Source organism: Natrix helvetica, assembly GCF_964273705.1.
Source record: "Natrix helvetica genome assembly, chromosome: 9".
In the NCBI taxonomy this organism is placed as follows: domain Eukaryota; kingdom Metazoa; phylum Chordata; class Lepidosauria; order Squamata; family Natricidae; genus Natrix; species Natrix helvetica.
In genome coordinates, this window is record NC_138560.1 from 12,585,585 (window position 1) to 12,602,900 (window position 17,316).

Genomic DNA, 17,316 nt, shown 5'->3' on the forward strand with positions numbered 1-17,316 from the left:
GCAAAGAAGCATATACATTCCTTAGATCAAAACGGACTGGATCAAAAGTTGAATATTATTTCAATATCAGCCATAAAACAACATCTTCCACTGCAGGCAAAGGCAGAAGACAACAAGCCCCCCTAACCCTCCCCCACCCCCAGCATAGTAGAAAAAAAATTGCAGCACTTATTCTGCACTACTGGCATTCCTTGGCTTACGACCACAATAAAGCCCACTTTTTCTATTTTTAAGGAAGGCAGTTGGTAAGTGAGCTGGCTGGGATAATGTTAGCTATGGGTTTTCCTGAACCTGGGTGAACCTGTAGCAACCCAACCCCTGTATAGATCCTCCTGAACATGTATGGGATTTTGCTACAATTCTACACCTTCCAATATTAAGGGCAGGAGAAGAGGATACATGATCTCTTAGGTGGCCTTAGGAGAAAGCCATTTACCTGGTGACTGAGCGCCTATAAGATCTACTGGCGTTGCTGGCCCAGGAAAGGAGGCAATTTCAGAGGCAGACAGTTGCAGGTTCCCCCTGGAACATACCTGGCTGGCTTCTGCTATCAGGTAACCTAAAATGGAATTGCAGAGTCACCTAGACAAATAAGCAGAAGCTAGAAGCTGATGGGCATATTGCCATTGAAGTGATTTTTTAAATATATATATATATATTTGGAGAAAAAGCAGACTGGTTGGATAGAGAGAGACATTTTTTCCATAAGACTTGCACTTCAACCACCATTCATCTCATCTGGTATTTATAAATTCACCTTCCATATACAGATCTTTGTTTATCCAAAGCAGTGTTGTGTATGTTACACGGAGAGAGGAAGGTGATGGCAGCCTTACAAAGCCTCAGTATTTTCAGAAATATCAAAGTAGGGAAGGAAAAATAAGCTTGTCTTAAATCTGACGTAATTAAGTCTTTTAGGACCGAGCTTTCCCCTGTCACTGTTTGCAGCACGTTGCTAAAGCTTTGAGTTGGCTTACTCACTAGCAAGACTGGGTGATGAGCCCCAGAGGCATATATGGGAGAGGGAGAGAGCAATAGCACTTAGACTTATATACTGCTTCATATAGCTTTACAGCTCTCTCTAAGCGGTTTACAGAGTCCGCCTCTTGCCCCCAACAATTTGGGTCCTCATTTTACCCACCTCGGAAGGATGGAAGGCTGAATCAACCTTGAGCCTGGTGAGATTCGAACTGCCAAATTGCAGGCAGTCAGCAGAAGTAGCCTGCAGTACTGCACTCTAACCACTGTGCCACCGCAGCCCAGATACCTGGTTGGTGGGAGTTGCAGCTCTCCCTGCAGTCATTATAGACAAGCTGCCAAGCACTCAAATGTTGATCATATGACCACAGGAGGATGTGCAACGGCCACAATTTTTTGGTTATAAGTCCATTCATTCATAATTTTGAATAGTCAACGGACGGTCCTACATCAAGAGTACCTGTAACCTACAAGAACTCATAGCTGGCACTATGAATTTATGCTATAAATTGCAGTATCCAGATGAATTAATTTCAGCGTAAGAAGGGAAAAAAGAGGGAGAGCCAGAATCTGACTTCAAAACAAGGAAATGCAATTAGAGCAAAGTTTACCAGAACACGTCCAATTTTCTATCGCTAAAATTTTGCCTCTTTGGAGTTTGGGGAAGATTTTTTTTTTAAAGCTAATAGGTTAAAACACGCAGGTATGATTCCATGGGCCACAGGCTGCAAGCAACCCGAGAAAGCCAGTAATATAAATCTATAGATTTATAGATAACAAAAAAATATTCAAAAATAGAGTCTGTCTGTTATTTTTGTACATCAACTATATTATATATTTTACAGGCAGCCCAAGGCAGTTTATTTATTAAATTAGATAATAAGATTTATTTATTTATTTAGATAACTCCAAAGTTCCTCTTCACTCAATGCAGCCCAGGCAAATCAAAAAGATGGACAAACCTGGGTTTAAAAACAATTTAACTCTGCAGCCAGAAAAAGGTTGAAAGCCTTCGAATTACAGCTAATTACATCCAAACTGGATGGAAGTGACACAGCAAAGCAAACTTTACCAACTCCCTCCTTGTTCCCCTAATTTGCAACTCTACATTTTAGTGCTTTGAATATCAGTCCCCATAGAGCAAATTAAAGAGCCAATTTAGAGAAAGATATTCTGAGTGTTTATCCACTTGCAGCATACAAGCCACTCCTCTCAAATACAGCAGTTGCAAAAAAAAGAGCAGAATAAAATCAGGAGGCTGCAAAAAAGAAAGAAAAATAAATGGGGACATTGGCACCGGCTAGGAGGAAGCTGTCCTCCTTTTATTGAGGACATGATGTCCTGCATTTTCCACATGCTGTCCGTCCCAAAGTTGCATGAGGATGCAAGACGAAAACAAAGCCCTCATCTCTGTAAATCAATAGAGCAGCTTAAAACACACAATGATCAGCATCCATCCCATAAATCCTGAAACATTCATTTAAAAAAGCCATGACGTCTTGTGCTGAAAAGGAAACTGCAATTTCGACCATCATGGAAAAGGCAAAAGGCCCAACCTGATGTGCAAAAAGGCTTCAGTTTGGTTTCTGTTGGTAGGATCTGTTCATTAGCTCCAATCAAGGTTAACTTCAGACCAACTATCAAGTAAGCAATACCCCAATCAAGAAACTGTTGTGGCCCACCAGCGGAACTGGCAGCAGATTCAGAAAGTGAGGAGGTTGAGGAAGAACATGGGCCAGTCCTGGAATCTGGGGAAGGCTCTGATGAGGGCATCTGACAGTTATCAGCTGCCTTCAGAGTCAGACATCAGTGAGGCAGATGAACAGCTGGAGCCTGTTCCCAGTGTGCGCCTGAGCAGAGTTGCCAGACAAAGGGAACAGCTAAAGAACAGGGATCGACTTGGGAGTAAGGCCACAGGTGGACGATGAATGGCCCCTACCAGATGAAATAAAAGAGGAGCGAAAGGGGAGTGGAGTTTGCAGGAGACAATTAGTTCACTTAATTTGTTCGTGACTCTCCGAGACTCCTTGCCAAGTTCTGCAGATATCGGCCTCTTAGCTCTCCAAGGCAGATAAGGTCTGTGACTGTAAATCCTCCCTTGAAAGACTTTGCTGGATGTGACTGAGCAGAATTCACAGTCAATTAATAAAAGGGGTTTTTGTCGGGACAAGGAGTTTGCTTCATGCTCTTGGGAAGCCTCAGTCAGAATGGAGAAACTGCCCAAGAGCCATCAATAAACAGCCCAACCAAAGAATCTCTTAGAGCAGGGGTGTCAAACTCAAGGCCCGTGGGCCAGATCCAGCCCACAAGGTGCTTAGATCTGGCCCGCAGGGTTGGCCTGGAAATAGCAAAGGATCGGCCTGTGGTACCTCTGGTAGCCAAAATAGGGTATGGGGGGGAAGGTGACCCCTCCACACCCCGTTTTTGGCCTGGACGGTCTCCTGTAGCACTTTGCCAGCCAAAACAGGGCATGGGGCGAAGTGCTGCAGGAAGACATCCATGCTGTCTCCCATCACCCTCACCCCGGCTGGCCCGTGGAAGAGAACTGCAGTGCTGAACCGGCCCTCAAAGAAATCCAGTTTGACCCCCGTGCCTTAGACTAACCCCACCAACACTGAAAGGCAAGCCATCAGAAAATAGACTGATAGCAAACAGCACCTCTTCTAGCACTGAGGACGTTACTTAGTTCGGGTAGTGAAACATCTACAAGAAAACAAGCAAGCTCAAAGAGCACCAAGGACCCCTCCTTTCAACCCTGAGCTACAGATATTCTCCTTTATTGGTAACCCCAAAGAGGATAAACCCCTTACCATTGTATTTTATTGCTCTGCATCGTACGGTACTGTACCTTTTATAAAGCTGCCATCGTTCTGGGTTGGTGCCTTCCTGCCAAAGAGAAGAAGGGATGAATAACGGTTGGATTGAAAAGGGCACAGTGGATTAGAGGGCCTCTCTGCCAGGGTTTCTCAACTTTGGCAACTTTTAAGTCACGTGAACTTCAACTCCCAGAATTCCCCAGCCAGCCATGCTGGTTGGAGTTATTTGTAAAAATAATAATAAAATAATAATAATAAAAAATAACTGAATGGGACTTGCTTCACATGATGTGCGGATCCATCACTGCAGCAGTCACAACTCGGTTGGGGATGAGTTCAGAAAAAGTCCCAGGGATAAAGGGAGGCCAGGAAGGAGCAGGAGACTCACCTCTTCTTATAACAGAGAAAGACCATCAGGAAGACAGTTCCAGCAATCAAGAGTGAACCTCCAACTAGGAGCATGGCCAGTAATGGAGGACCTGCAGAAAGAGGGATGAAATCACCAGAGGCTGCTTCTAGCCTAACTCTAGCAGTTTTTCGCTCTGCGGAGGATTCCCTGAAGCTTCCAAAGGGCAAAAAACAGCCCAACGCAAACCGGAAATGAGGAGAGAACTGCCTGCACGGGGAAAGACAAGCGGCAAGGAAAGAAGAAAAGAGGCTCCTTTCCCTTTACCTGGCTGCTCTGTTTTCCCCCCTCCCCCTTTACCTGGCTGGTCTGTTTCCCCCCCTCCCCCGTGCTATTAAAGGGGATCCTGCCTGATCGCCGGAATCCAAGTTGCTGCATGTCTTCCCCCCACTCCTGTGCAGGCAGCTCTCTCCTCATTTCCTTTGGATTCCAGTGATCAGCCAGGATCCCCTTTAATAGTATGGGGGAGGGGGGAAACAGAGCAGCCAGCAAAAGGGAAAGAAGCCCCTTCTTTCCTTGCTGCTAGTCTTTCTCCTGTGCAGGTAGCTCCCTTCCTCATTTGTCTATTGACTGTAGTGCCCAGGATCCTCTTTGATGGTGTTGGTGGATTTAGCAACCGGTGTCACACCTGCCGGAGTAAAAAGGGACCAATCTTTACACAGGAGAATGATAAGGGAAGGTTTTTTGACGCAGGAGCACACTTGAGTATCCCCCACCCTGGTCTCTGCCCATTTGTGGCAGAGCAACTTCTCTCCTCACTGGGTGTTAGCCAAGGGGAAGCAGCCAGAGTAGGGAGTGGCAGGGAAGACTTGCATACAGATGCGGGGTCCACAGAGGTGAGGGGGGCATTAAGTCACGTGAGTGGGCACTCGAGCACGTGTTTTTGGCACCCAGAGGAGAAAAAGGTTCGCCATCACTTTTCTAGTGTTTGCCAGGCTCAGGAAATCAGGAATCAAGGTGGTTCAAACGAGTACAGGTTTATTCCATGGTATCTCTTAACCAGAAACTGAATTTCAAATTGGCGGTAAGTAAAGAGTCAATGGAACTCAAGATGGGCTGGAATGAGGTCTCTTGTGGGCGTGTAGGGATTCCAAACTGATGACATGCTTGACACCCTCCCCGCTTTCAGGCTCGGCCTGGTTATCTTCTACAGCAGTGTTTCTCAAACTTGGCGACTTTAAGTCCTGTGGACTTCAACTCCCAGAATTCCCCAGCCAGCTATGCTGGCTGGGGGATTCTGGGAGTTGAAGTCCACAGGACTTAAAGTCGCCAAGTTTGAGAAACACTGTTCTACAGGGTTGAACGAATCATGGAGCTTGCAGTTCAGAGCTCACTAGACTATGAAGTGGTATATAAGTCTTAAGTGCTATTGATACTAGCCATCATGTGAAGGCAAAGGATGATGTGACAGAATCGTGGGAACCCACAATTCGTTGAATAAACCACAGGATGTTTCATGGCACAACATTACACCTAGAAAAGTGATTTGTTTCAATTGCTATGAGCTGGACCCCGTTTACACCCTAAGTCAGACATAGTCAATCCGTGACCCTAGGCAGCTAGCAATGCAGCCTCACAAGATCGCAAACAGTTAATCTTATTATGTGATTTTATAATGTAACATTATATATTTTATATGCGGCCCAGGACAATTCCTCTTCAATCAATGCAGCCCAGACGAGGCAAAAGATTGGAATCCATGCTCTAGTCTAGTGTAGATCATAGTTTACTTAACGCTAGTTTATTGAAGGTTTCACATTTTGACTGATAAGCAAAACACCTTTAGTCATAAACTATAGTTAGTTATTTTGTCTATGGTACCTTATAAATGCCGTTAATATGTTTCTTACTTTACTTTTTATTTATTTAACTCTCTGACCAAGTCAACCATTTCAGGGCTTAGTGCAAAGTATAAATCCATTCTTAATCTGATGGATGGATACGGTCACAGCTTTTGCGGTTCCCTGGGTGATAGATAGATAGATAGATAGATAGATAGGTAGGTAGGTAGGTAGGTAGGTAGGTAGGTAGGTAGGTAGGTAGGTAGATAGATAGATAGATGATAAATAGATAGATAGATAGATGATAGATGGATAGATAGATAGATAGATAGATAGATAGATAGATAGATAGATAGATGATAGATAGATAGATAGATAGATAGATAGATAGATAGATAGATGATAGATAGAAAGAAAGAATTAATTCTTTATTGGCCAAGTGTGATTGGACACACAAGGAATTTGTCTTTGGTGCATGTGCTCTCAACTCTTGATGAGAAGGGTAATAGTAATAGAAATGCAGACTTAGTGAATAGTTTGACAGTGTTGATTGAGGGAATTATTTGTTTAGCAGAGTGATGGTGTTGAAGAAAAAAACTGTTCCTGTGTCTAGTTGTCTTGGTGTGCAGTGCTCTATAACAGTGGTCGGCAAGCCGCGGCTCGCGAGCCAAATGTGGCTCTTTACACATTTTAATGCGGCTCTTCTGTGTGCCGGGCGCCCGCACCCCTCCCTCCTCTCGGGCTTCGGAGGGAAGCTTCTTCAAAAGCCCGGGCGAGTGACAAGTCTCCCAGGCTGTAATTTGCCGAGCTGTACGCGCGCGCTTGTTTTCCATGGCGTGGAGCAGCGGCGAGATTCTGGGCGGCGAGCGATGATTCCGGGGGCCATCAGTGGGAGGGCAGGGTCCCCCCTCGCGTTCCTCATCTTCCCGGATGGCCCCTGGAATCATCGCTCGCCGCACAGAATCTCGCCGCTGCTCCACGCCGTGGAAAACAGGCGCGTGCGCACAGCTCGGAAAATTACAGCCTAGGAGACTTGTTGTCAATCGCCCGGGCTTTTGCAAAAGCTTCCCTCCGAAGCGTTCCGAGGGAGGGCTGTAAACTTCCCTCCGAAGTCTTGGGAAGTTCTGAGGAGCCCCCCAAGGCAAAACGCCGCTGCCAGGTAGTTAAAAGTACGTCTCTGATTCGTCTCTGTCAGTCTCTCTCTGATTCCCTCTTTCACTCCCTCTCTCTGTCTGTCTGTCTCATTCACACACACACACACTGTGGTCACCTTGTTGAGTGTTCCAATCACATTTGAAACACACTCAACAAGGTGACCACAGTGTGTGTGTGTGTGTGTGTGTGTGTGTGTGTGTGTGTGTGAATGAGACAGACAGACAGAGAGGAACAGAGAGAGGGAGTGAGGGAGGGAATCAGAGAGAGACTGACAGACACACACACACACACACACACACACACACACAGACAGAGACAGAGACAGAGAGGGGGAGGGAGGGGGAGAAAGATAGACAGACAGAGAGAGACACACACAGAGCGAGTGATTAAGTGAATGAGTGAGACAGACACACCCACATACACAGAGTGACAGAGAGAGAGGAAGGGAGGGGAGAGAGACAGAGGGAGAGACAGAGACAGACACACTCACACACAGAGTGAGTGAGAGACAGACAGACAGACACACACACACACAGAGTGACAGATGGGGGAAGGAGGAGAGAGAGAGAGATACAGAGAGAGAGAGACAGACAGATAGACACCCAGAGAAAATGACAGAGGGAGACAGAGAGGGAGGGAGGGAGAGAGAGTCAAAGAGCCAGAGAGAGAGAGAAAGAAAAAGAAAAAAAGAAAGAAAGTGGGAGAGAGAGATGAAATGAAAAACAACAACATACAAACCTGACTTACTCAAACTATCCAAGGAAATGCAAGGCCAATGTTCACATTAGTGGTTGTGACTTTGTCAGTCATTGTCAGGATGTAATTTTCTCTACATTGTAAGGCAAATTTTACGGAATTTAACGTTATCGATAAATAATATCGTTCTAAAGTTTTTGTTTTATTAGTTGTGTTATTTGTATCCTCCCGACCTATGTGGATACTTGCATGCAGAATATTCTCAATAAAAACTTATTGAAACTAAAAACAGTGTACCATCCTATGTATTTTCAGTTTTAAAAATGCGGCTCTCCAAATAAATTTCAATCGTGGTTTTGGCGAGATTTGGCTCAGTTGAAAAAAAAGGTTGCCCACCACTGCTCTATAACATCGTTTTGAGAGTAAGAGTTGAAGCAATTTATGTCCAGGATGTGAGGGGTCTGTAGATATTTTCATGGCCCCTTTTTTTTGACTCATGCAGTATACAGGTCCTCAATGGAAGGTAGATCGGTTTCCGCAGTTCTGATTATCCTCTGAAGTCTGTGTCTGCCTTGTTGGGTTGCAGAACCAACCAGACAGTTATGGAGGTGCAGATGACACTCAATAATTCCTCTGTAGAACAGAATCAGCAGCTCTTCGGGCATTGAACTTTCTGAGTTGGTTTGTTTGTTTTTGAGTTTTCCCTGAGTTTGTTTATTATCCCTGGTTTGTTTGGTTTTTTTGCAAACAGTTAATTCTTTCCTACCCTACGCTACTCTCGCTTATTTGAATGTTTGGCTAAATGTTCCTTGGCAGTATGAACAACAAGAAGTCTTACCTGTTTTATCTGGACTGATCACTATTCCTGGGATCGTTGTGAAAGCGGTTGGGGTGCTGGTCACACCGAGGATCACTTTTGGGTTATTCTGGCCTGCAAAGAGAATAATTTCAGGCACGTCTTTTACTGCACCGCATCACCTGCTAATGCTACCAATCGCCTCCATTTCAGAACAAGGACGGGGAAGTTACAGGCCTCCAGATATCATTTGAACTCTCTACCTTCTGTCTCCATGTATTTCTGGCGAAGGGTTTGGCATCCCAGCACCTCTACCTTCAGAGCGGCTCTCTGGTTCCAGCTCTGGGGTACCACACGCAGGTAACGGGCCAGGATGGGTGGGATAAAGGCATTGGAGACTTCCTGGTAGTTGTCGCTGTTGCCTTCGAAGATCTGGGAACGTTTCAGGGGAGGAAAGGAAGAACAGAAAAAGCAACACCGTAACTGTTCAAATGAGTCGTAGTCTAACGTAGCCACCCTTGTCTTTGTGCTCCAGGTGTGTTAAACTAAAGGTAAGGGTTCCCCTCGCACATATGTGCTAGTCGTTCTTTACTCTAGGGAGCGGTGCTCATCTCCGTTTCAAAGATGAAGTGCCAACATTGTCCGTCAATGTCTCCGTGGTCATGTGGCTGGCATGACTAAATGCCGAAGGCGCACGGAACGCTGTTACCTTCCCACCAAAGGTGGTCCCTATTTTTCTACTTCCATTTTTTACGTGCTTTCGAACTGCTAGATTGGCAGAAGCTGGGACAAGTAATGGGAGCTCACTCTGTTATGCGGCGCTAGGGATTTGAATCCCACCACTGACAGGGAGGCCTGGAGGAATGTTGTCCATGGGGTCACGATGTGTCGGACATGACTTCGCAACTAACAACAACATGAAAGGCAGACTGGTTGCAATAGCTTCTTCTGCAGTCCTAACTATCTGTTGAAGTTGGTACCTTCCCTGCTTGGTTGCTGTACTAAACCAGACAGTTATAGAAGTAAAAAATGACAGACTCAATAATCTCACAAATGAAGGCAACCGATTTCAATAACCAATAGCGGTAATCAATATTTTCCAGCCTTACTAAAAGCAGTCGCTCATTTTAATCCACCTCACCTTTTCCTCTTTGGTGCTCCCAGATTTGTAGATCTTCCAGTTCTTGCCATCTCTGCTGAACTGAACCTGGTAGGATTTGACGTAGTAGTTGTATTTATGGGAAGACCCCTTGGTGACAATTCCTAGAATAGAGGTGGTTAAAATTTGTATCTAAACCAAGGGTAAGCAACTCGCGGCTCTGGAGCCACATGTGGCTCTTTCATCCCTCTGCTGTGGCTCCCTGTCACCAGTCAACTCCACAATTGATAGGGCTTTCAGTTAGGACAGGTAGAGGAGAAAGGATGCCACACTAGAAGGAGACTCTATGGTGGGGAAACCGGACTTCCAGTCGGCTCCAGAATGGAACGGGGGGCTTCCGGTTAGGACCTCTGTGGCTCTTTGAGTGTTTAAGGTTGCTGACCCCTGAGCTAAACTATAGGCACAATGTTTATGATGGAACAATATTCAACTGTCCAGCTATGACTGGACAGGAGGAAGTGAACATATTACAACAGACTCCCTGGCTGCTCCTCCTTATGTCTTTCCTTTACATGTAGCAGCAATGAAGAAGCCAGGGAGTTTGCAGACATCGGGAGAGATAAGACTGCAGTGAAAGACAGAGTACTCCATCTGAGCGCCAACCGCTCAGCCATAAGAATTTATCTAACATTTTTTCTCCTTTTAGGGGAAAAAAAATCCAAAGCAGTTTCTTTCCTATTTAATTGAAGGAGTGTGGTCAAACGGAAAAAAAAATAGAAGAGATCTTCAGCAGAGCACTTTCAGGTTGGTCAGCTGAAATGTCCGATGCTGCCTCCTTGCTCCACGCAACACCAATTGAGAGAGATATTCGTTAACCTTCCTTCTCCCATCTTGCATTCCACTCAGCCTCCAGTCCCTCGGATCTTACAATGCCTCCATTTTCTTTGCCAAACAAGCTCCATTATAGGGCGGCCGCAAAAAGCCTCATGCAGCCTCAGGCATCTCGAAACAAAGGGCGGATTTGTCAGGCTATATGAGGCTCGTTCAGTCCACCCATCTTTCACACGTAACAGGATGGAGTAGGCGGAAAGGGAGGAGGGCTGGAAAAAGCAAGGCAGAGAGAATGAAAGGGTGGAGACCAAAAATAGACAAAAGATGGAGGAGGCGGTCAAATCTGTGTCCCAGACCCAGAATACGATTTTATTTAAATCAAGAGTGTCCAACCTTGGCAACGTTAAGAGTTGTGGACTTCAACTCCCAGAATTCCCAAGCCAGCCGTGTCAAAGTCCACAAATCGTAAACCTGCCAAGGTTGGACATCCGTGTTTTAGACAAAGGAAAGGGCTGGTGATACTTACTGACCTGTGATGTTCCTCTTTCCACCCAAATCTATTTCCAGCCACTCATTTGCAGAGCTGTGATCTGCTGCCCAAGAAGAACCATCAGTACCCAATGCTGCTTGCTCAGCGGCCCAAGCGTGATGGTCCCCCAGAATATTCTGTTCATGCCAGCAGGAGGAAGCGTTGAAGCTGGCAACTTCCAAAGCCCTGGCACAGTCTGAGGAAACAAGGAAGCAGAGAAGTGAGGTTCTTCATTCAGCCTCACAGTTACCTTGCCAGTCAGATTTCTATTTGAAATATTGTCTGTTTTTTATGAGAAATAATTATTTAGTACTAGCTAAGAGCCGTTACCACAGCAACTCCACTGTGCTGTACAGTGGAAGCCATTTTAAGGCACAACAGGCTGTATCTTAACAGAATTTGAATCCAAAACGCACACTATCACTGTCAAAGGTAGTGTGACTTGACACTATAGATATAATTCAATCCTTTTCATTTCAGTGGCCCAAGCATTCTGGAGTTATGCTGGAACACACACACAAGGATGGGCATTCCCCCCCTCAAGGGGTGTTGGGGGTGTCTTAACCCCACAGGATTTGTTTCCAGAGAGTAAGTCATGTGTAGCAAGTTTGGTTGAAATCTTCTAGATTGGGAAGGGAACCCTAAATAGATTGGAGTTAACATCCTTTAAACATACAGTAGCTGAGATATTTTTTTATCCAAAATTCAATAGCTTTCTGCTCCATTGCCATCCATCAAGAGGCCCTTTTTAATAGAGCACTCCTATTATAGAAATTCTCCCTGGTTGCGTTTTTTTTTCCAGAGGAAACCCAAATTGCTGATCTCAACAGCACTTTGCTGCTTTAATAGCATCAGTTTATTGTAAATGATTATTTTGCAATTTTGATAGTTGGAAACAGGAGGAAACAGATGTTTTCCTCCCCAAGGAAGGAATGCAAATAAATGGATGCAGTTTGAAGGACTTACCTTTGTGAAAGATAAGGCGTTTTTCTGATAAGGATCCCCTGTTCAAAATGAAACACACATAAATGAATACAGAATATCAGAGTTGGAAGATCTTCCAGTTTAATCCTATATTAGTGGTGTCTAACCTTGGCAACTTTAAGAGTTGTGGATTTCAACTCGCATAATTCATCAAGCTTTCTCTCCCCACCCCCAAGTCAGAGAAGAGTCTGTAGAGATTCTCAGTCATCCAGGTCATGGTTGTCCCAAAAGTGCTTTTTCAGGAGGCAACTGGACTTTTTTGGTTTTTCTTTTGAAGATGTTTTGCTTCTCATCCAAGAAGCTTCTTCAGCTCTGACAGGATAGTGAGGAATGGAAAGATTTATATTCCTTGCAGACAGCTGGTCATTTGCATTCTTGCTTCAATGACACTCTAAAAGGATGCAAAAAAATGACCAGCTGTCTACAAGGAATATAAATCCTTCCATTCCTCACTATTCTGTCAGAGCTGAAGAAGCTTCTTGGATGAGAAACGAAACGTCTTCAAAAGAAAAAAACAAGAAAGTCCAGTTGCCTCCTGAAAAAGCACCTTTGGGACATTAGAGAAGAGGCAAGCATGAGAATTGATCCTGCTGTCCACTAGGATTTTATTTTCATTTATTTATTTTACCTCGTGAAAAATAACTTCTATACTTTTTGTAAGGCAAGTACTATAATGAACAATCTCAGAGGATCGTGTCTTTCTACAATTTTCCAATTAATATCTCAAATCTTTCTTACTTTACAAAAAAATGATAAATATGCTGTGCATTAATATTGGCAATGTTGATTTTTTCCCCAGAATTTAGCAATAGTCCTGAGGATACTATAGGATTTTCATTTCTGTGAAAAACGACAGAAGGTAGCAAAATAAGGATTGTTTTAATTTATCTGAGACCAAACTGCAAATTATCAACTGGTCATCTAAAGCAGGCATGTCAAATTCAAGGCCTGTGGGCTGGATCCAGCCCGCAAGGTGCTTAGATCTGGGCCGCGGGGCTGACCTGGAAACAGTGCAGGACCAGCCAGCAAAAATGGAGCTTCTGCCAGTGAAAATGAGCTTGGGGAGGACCACGTCCAGCCCCTCCGAGCTGTTTTAGGTCGTGACAGCCTCCTGCAGCCCTCTGCCAGTGAAAATGGAGCTAGATGGCCACGCCCCCTGGCCACACCTCCCACCCAGGATCAAACACAACCCTGAGGTGGTCCTCAATGAAATTGAGTTTGACACCCCTGATCTAAAAGAACAATTGTTTCATGGTTGTTGTAGGCTATTTTACAATTCCGTTGGATGCTCACCTTTTCGAATGCAGTCCGTTGGCAATGCTGGATTTGTACAGAGTGACTCCTTTCTCTTGCGATATTACAATTGGTCCTCCCAGCTCGTCCAAGATCACACCAGCATGGACAGCTGCTTTGCAAAGAACAGATGTCTGGAGGGCAATAAAGAAAAGGGGACGATTGTGACAAATCTCCAGGCAACAGAAATCAAGTGGAAAAAGTGCCATGGGAACAATTCTGCTCTTCATTACACTTTCTTAGGCTGAGTTCATTCACATTGGTGAAAGAGCTGAAGGGTTGATCAGAGCAACCGATTCGGCCTATGGAATGGATTGGCCAGATTCCAAGCTGCCACCCGAGAGAAATAGAAACATAAAAATAATAATACCAACCACTAAATAGGTTTTGTGTGGCATTAGTATATATTTTGCTGCTGTTTAAAATGCTCTGTTTTTTTCTTATAATTGGTTGCAGATTTTGGTTGGTTTCCCCCCCCCCCTCCTTGCCTTGAATCATGATGCTTTTCTAATCTTTCCTTAAAAGGTGGGCCATAACAATATTTATTCTTAATTAGAAATATAATTAGGCTGCCTTTAAGGACTCTGATCTCACACAGTGGCTTCCAATGTATAAAAATAGCATTAACCAAAAATAGCATTAACCATATTCAAACAGCTTGAACTAGAATAAAGCATCTTTAAAAGGAGTCTACTGTCAAGTAAATATAATCCCAGGCAATTGAAATACATTTTAAAATAGCAGTAGCTATTGTGGTAAGAGAAAGTTACTTGAAATGAACATTATTTAGAACTGATTTGAAGAAAGAATTTATGAGATATGCAAATCTTTCTTGGGTTAGGATTCCGCAAATATAGGCCTCACTGAAACAATCCTATTCTTGATTAGATTTTCTGCAGTAGTTTATTGGTCATATCTATTAAATGTTTTCCTAACAAATAGATGGGGAAGAAATGGAGGTAGTGACAGATTTTATTTTCCTGGGTTCCAAGATCACCACAGGTGGGGACTACAGCCAAGTAATTAGAAGATGCTTGCTCCTGGAGAGAAAAAATATGGCAAATCATGTCATAGCATGTTAAAAAGCTAAGACATCATCCAGCCAACAAAAGTGTATGTAGTCAAGGTTATGGTTTTTTCAGTTGCAATGTATGGCTGTGAAAGTTGGACCATAAGAAAGGATGAGCGCCAACAAATTGAGGCCTTTGAACTGTGGTGCTGGAGAAGACTCCTGCGAGTCCCTTGGACTGCAAGGTGATCAAACCAGTCAGTCCTAGAGGAGATCAACCCTGACTGCTCTTTAGAAGGCCAGATCCTAAGAGGAAACTCAAAGACTTTGACCACCTAATGAGAAGGAAGGACTCACTGGAGAAGACCCTCATGCTGGGAAAGATTGAGGGCAAAAGAAGAAGGTGACGGCAGAGAATGAAGTGGCCGCTAGGTGGAGTTACCGAAGCAGTTGGTGTGAGCTTAAATGGACTCTGGGGGATGATAGAGGACAGGGAAGCCTGGAGGAAGGTTGTCCAAGGGGTCATGATGGATCGGACATGACTTCACAACTAAATTCAATGTATCTTTTAGTTCCTTAACTCGAAGGCATTAATCACACCATCCATAAACAAGTACACTTTGTGGATGGGACTCCGTTTTCTCTCTCCTTCCCCAGGTCCCAATTTGAAATCCATATCATTAAACTGAAGCATATTTGGAGTATGTTGGTCATGATTAACAAAGATCAAGGCCAAGAAAGTCAGGACCATGGTCAGCGCACCATGAGGCTGCTCACAAAGGAAGTTGAACTTGGTGGCCTCAAGCAAAGTTTCTCTTGACATGGAAACCAGAATGATCTTGCAATCAGACAGCCTTTGGAAGCTCCATGTCCTCAGGAAAATAACCTTCTGAAGCCACCCCTTTCTGAACAAGAATACATTTTAAGGCACGGTCCACAATGAGCAACTCACATCTCTGTATCCTTGGTTCATATTTCCCCAGATGTCACCTGCCACTCCCTTGCAGCCTGCAGAACAATAAACTCTACATAAAAATAATAGAAAAGAATATGATCTATGTGAGAAAGGCAGAGAAAGACAGACGCAAGGCTGTTAGCCAACCAAGACTGAAATATTTCAGAAGGTATTTTTATGTTTTGGGGGTTCCTTGTTATGACATTATAACAACTCGGCAAACTGCGTAAAAACACTCAATGAACCAATTGCACAAAGACAGACCTTACTTTAGGGTAGCAGCAAGATCTAAGGCAGGGGTGTCAAACTCAAGGCCTGGGGGCTGGATCCAGCCCACGGGGTGCTTAGATCTGGTCCGTGGAGCTGCCCTGGGAACAGCAAATGACAAGTCCGCAGTTCCTCTGCCAGCAAAAATGGAGCTCCGTTTTCATTGGCAGAGGATTGCAGGAGGCTGTGGGCGGCCTTGCTGAGCTCCTTTTTTGCTTGCAGAGGGTTGCAGGACGCCATCGCAGCCAGAAACAGAGCTCGCGAGGTCTGCGGGCGGCCCTCCAGTGCTATGTTTTCGGTGACAGAGCACTCAGGCTGCCACAGGCACCCCAACATGAGTGACGTTGAGCTGGCCATGCCCACTCTGGCCACACCCATTCTGGGGCCCCTGAAGTCAAATACAACCTTGATGTGGCCCTCAATGAAATCGAGTTTGACACCCCTAACCTAAGGCAAAGTTTCTCAACTTTAACAACTTTAAGATATTACTGCTACTCCCAGAATTCCCCAGCCAACCTGCTGAGGAAGTGGCCAGGGTTGAGAAATGCCAGGGGATTCTGGGAATTGAAGTCCACATATCTTAAAATCACCAAGGCTGAGAAATACTGACCTCAGGAAATACAGCAAAATTCAACACAAACTGCATCTGCTTGCATTTTTTGAGAGGATCCAAAGTTGGCAGGACACCATAATGATTTTTTAAAGAAAGGCAGAGAATTTAAGAATAACAGTCATATATAGCTGATGGAAACAATATTTAAAATGTTCTTTTCTTTACAGAAATAAGGTCTGCAGATCCCTGATCTGTTGAAAATCGCTTCCAAAGCTACCATTTGTGAAACAATTAGAAAATTAAAGCTAGGGTTGGTAGAAAATTAACCCAGGTTTAAACTCCCACCACCCCCTATTGCAATTGCATGTAAACACATTTGATTTTGTTCTACGGCAGAAGAGATCTTCCTTTATTTAGAAGCAACCGGGACAGTTTTTATCAGAAATTCTTACCTGATTTGTTCTGTGTTATAATGGATGCCTTTTTGCAAGCATGAAATCAAATCTGAAAGAGAGAACGGGAGAACATAGCAATTTAGAAGGTGGGTGTTATCATGGGACGTTGCAGCAGTTCCATTTCAACATCTGTATTTATATTAACTGATAAATAAATTTAGGAGCAAGGCAAGGAGAAAACTGCCATAAAAGCTCAGGTGATGGAAGCAAAGCCGATGGTATTGATAGTTATGCTGGAGAAATAAGGGAGGTGGATTTTCAATTTGTTTTTTTGTCATTAAGGGAAAATTTCTATGTAGCCTGTTGACGCTGGAGATGACCAGGCTGAGCCTGAAGGTGGGGTCAAATGCATCATCAATTTAGGGCAGGGGCGTCAAACTCTAGGCCGGAATCGGCCCATGGGGCGCTTAGATCTGGCCCATTGGGGGTGCCCTGGAAACAGCGAAGGATTGGCTCGCAGTGCCTCTCCCAGCGACAATGGAACTCACAGCACTCCTGAGCTACATTTTCACTGGCAGAGGGTTGCAGAAGACTTCCCAGCCAAAAATGGAGTATGGGAGCCCATTTTTTCTGGCAGAGCACTCGGGCCACAGGCACCCCCGACACAAGTGACATCAAGCTGGCCACGCCCACTGCCCCCTCCCCTGAGATCAAACACAATCCTGATGAGGCCCTCAATGAAATCGAGTTTGACACCCTTGGTTTAGAGTCTC

The 17,316-nt window shown here is 44.5% G+C and overlaps 1 protein-coding gene across 2 annotated transcripts in view; it reads right to left on the bottom strand.

Annotated features, from left to right (window-relative positions):
* Positions 1-17,316, bottom strand: part of LOC309396909 (discoidin, CUB and LCCL domain-containing protein 1-like) — a 42,556-nt gene that overhangs the window by 8,181 nt on the left and 17,059 nt on the right. For both annotated transcript variants that reach the window (XR_014176172.1, XM_081962482.1), the window contains exons 4-14: positions 16,601-16,652; positions 15,326-15,398; positions 13,365-13,498; positions 12,054-12,091; positions 11,089-11,283; positions 9,770-9,891; positions 8,892-9,060; positions 8,671-8,763; positions 4,183-4,273; positions 3,827-3,864; positions 437-559 (exon numbers count right to left, since the gene is read on the bottom strand). Coding sequence is in view for 1 of the 2 variants with exons in the window: in XM_081962482.1 (XP_081818608.1) it covers positions 437-559; positions 3,827-3,864; positions 4,183-4,273; positions 8,671-8,763; positions 8,892-9,060; positions 9,770-9,891; positions 11,089-11,283; positions 12,054-12,091; positions 13,365-13,498; positions 15,326-15,398; positions 16,601-16,652 (1,128 nt within the window). In the remaining variant the exon portion in view is untranslated. The remainder of the gene's footprint in view (positions 1-436; positions 560-3,826; positions 3,865-4,182; positions 4,274-8,670; positions 8,764-8,891; positions 9,061-9,769; positions 9,892-11,088; positions 11,284-12,053; positions 12,092-13,364; positions 13,499-15,325; positions 15,399-16,600; positions 16,653-17,316) is intronic.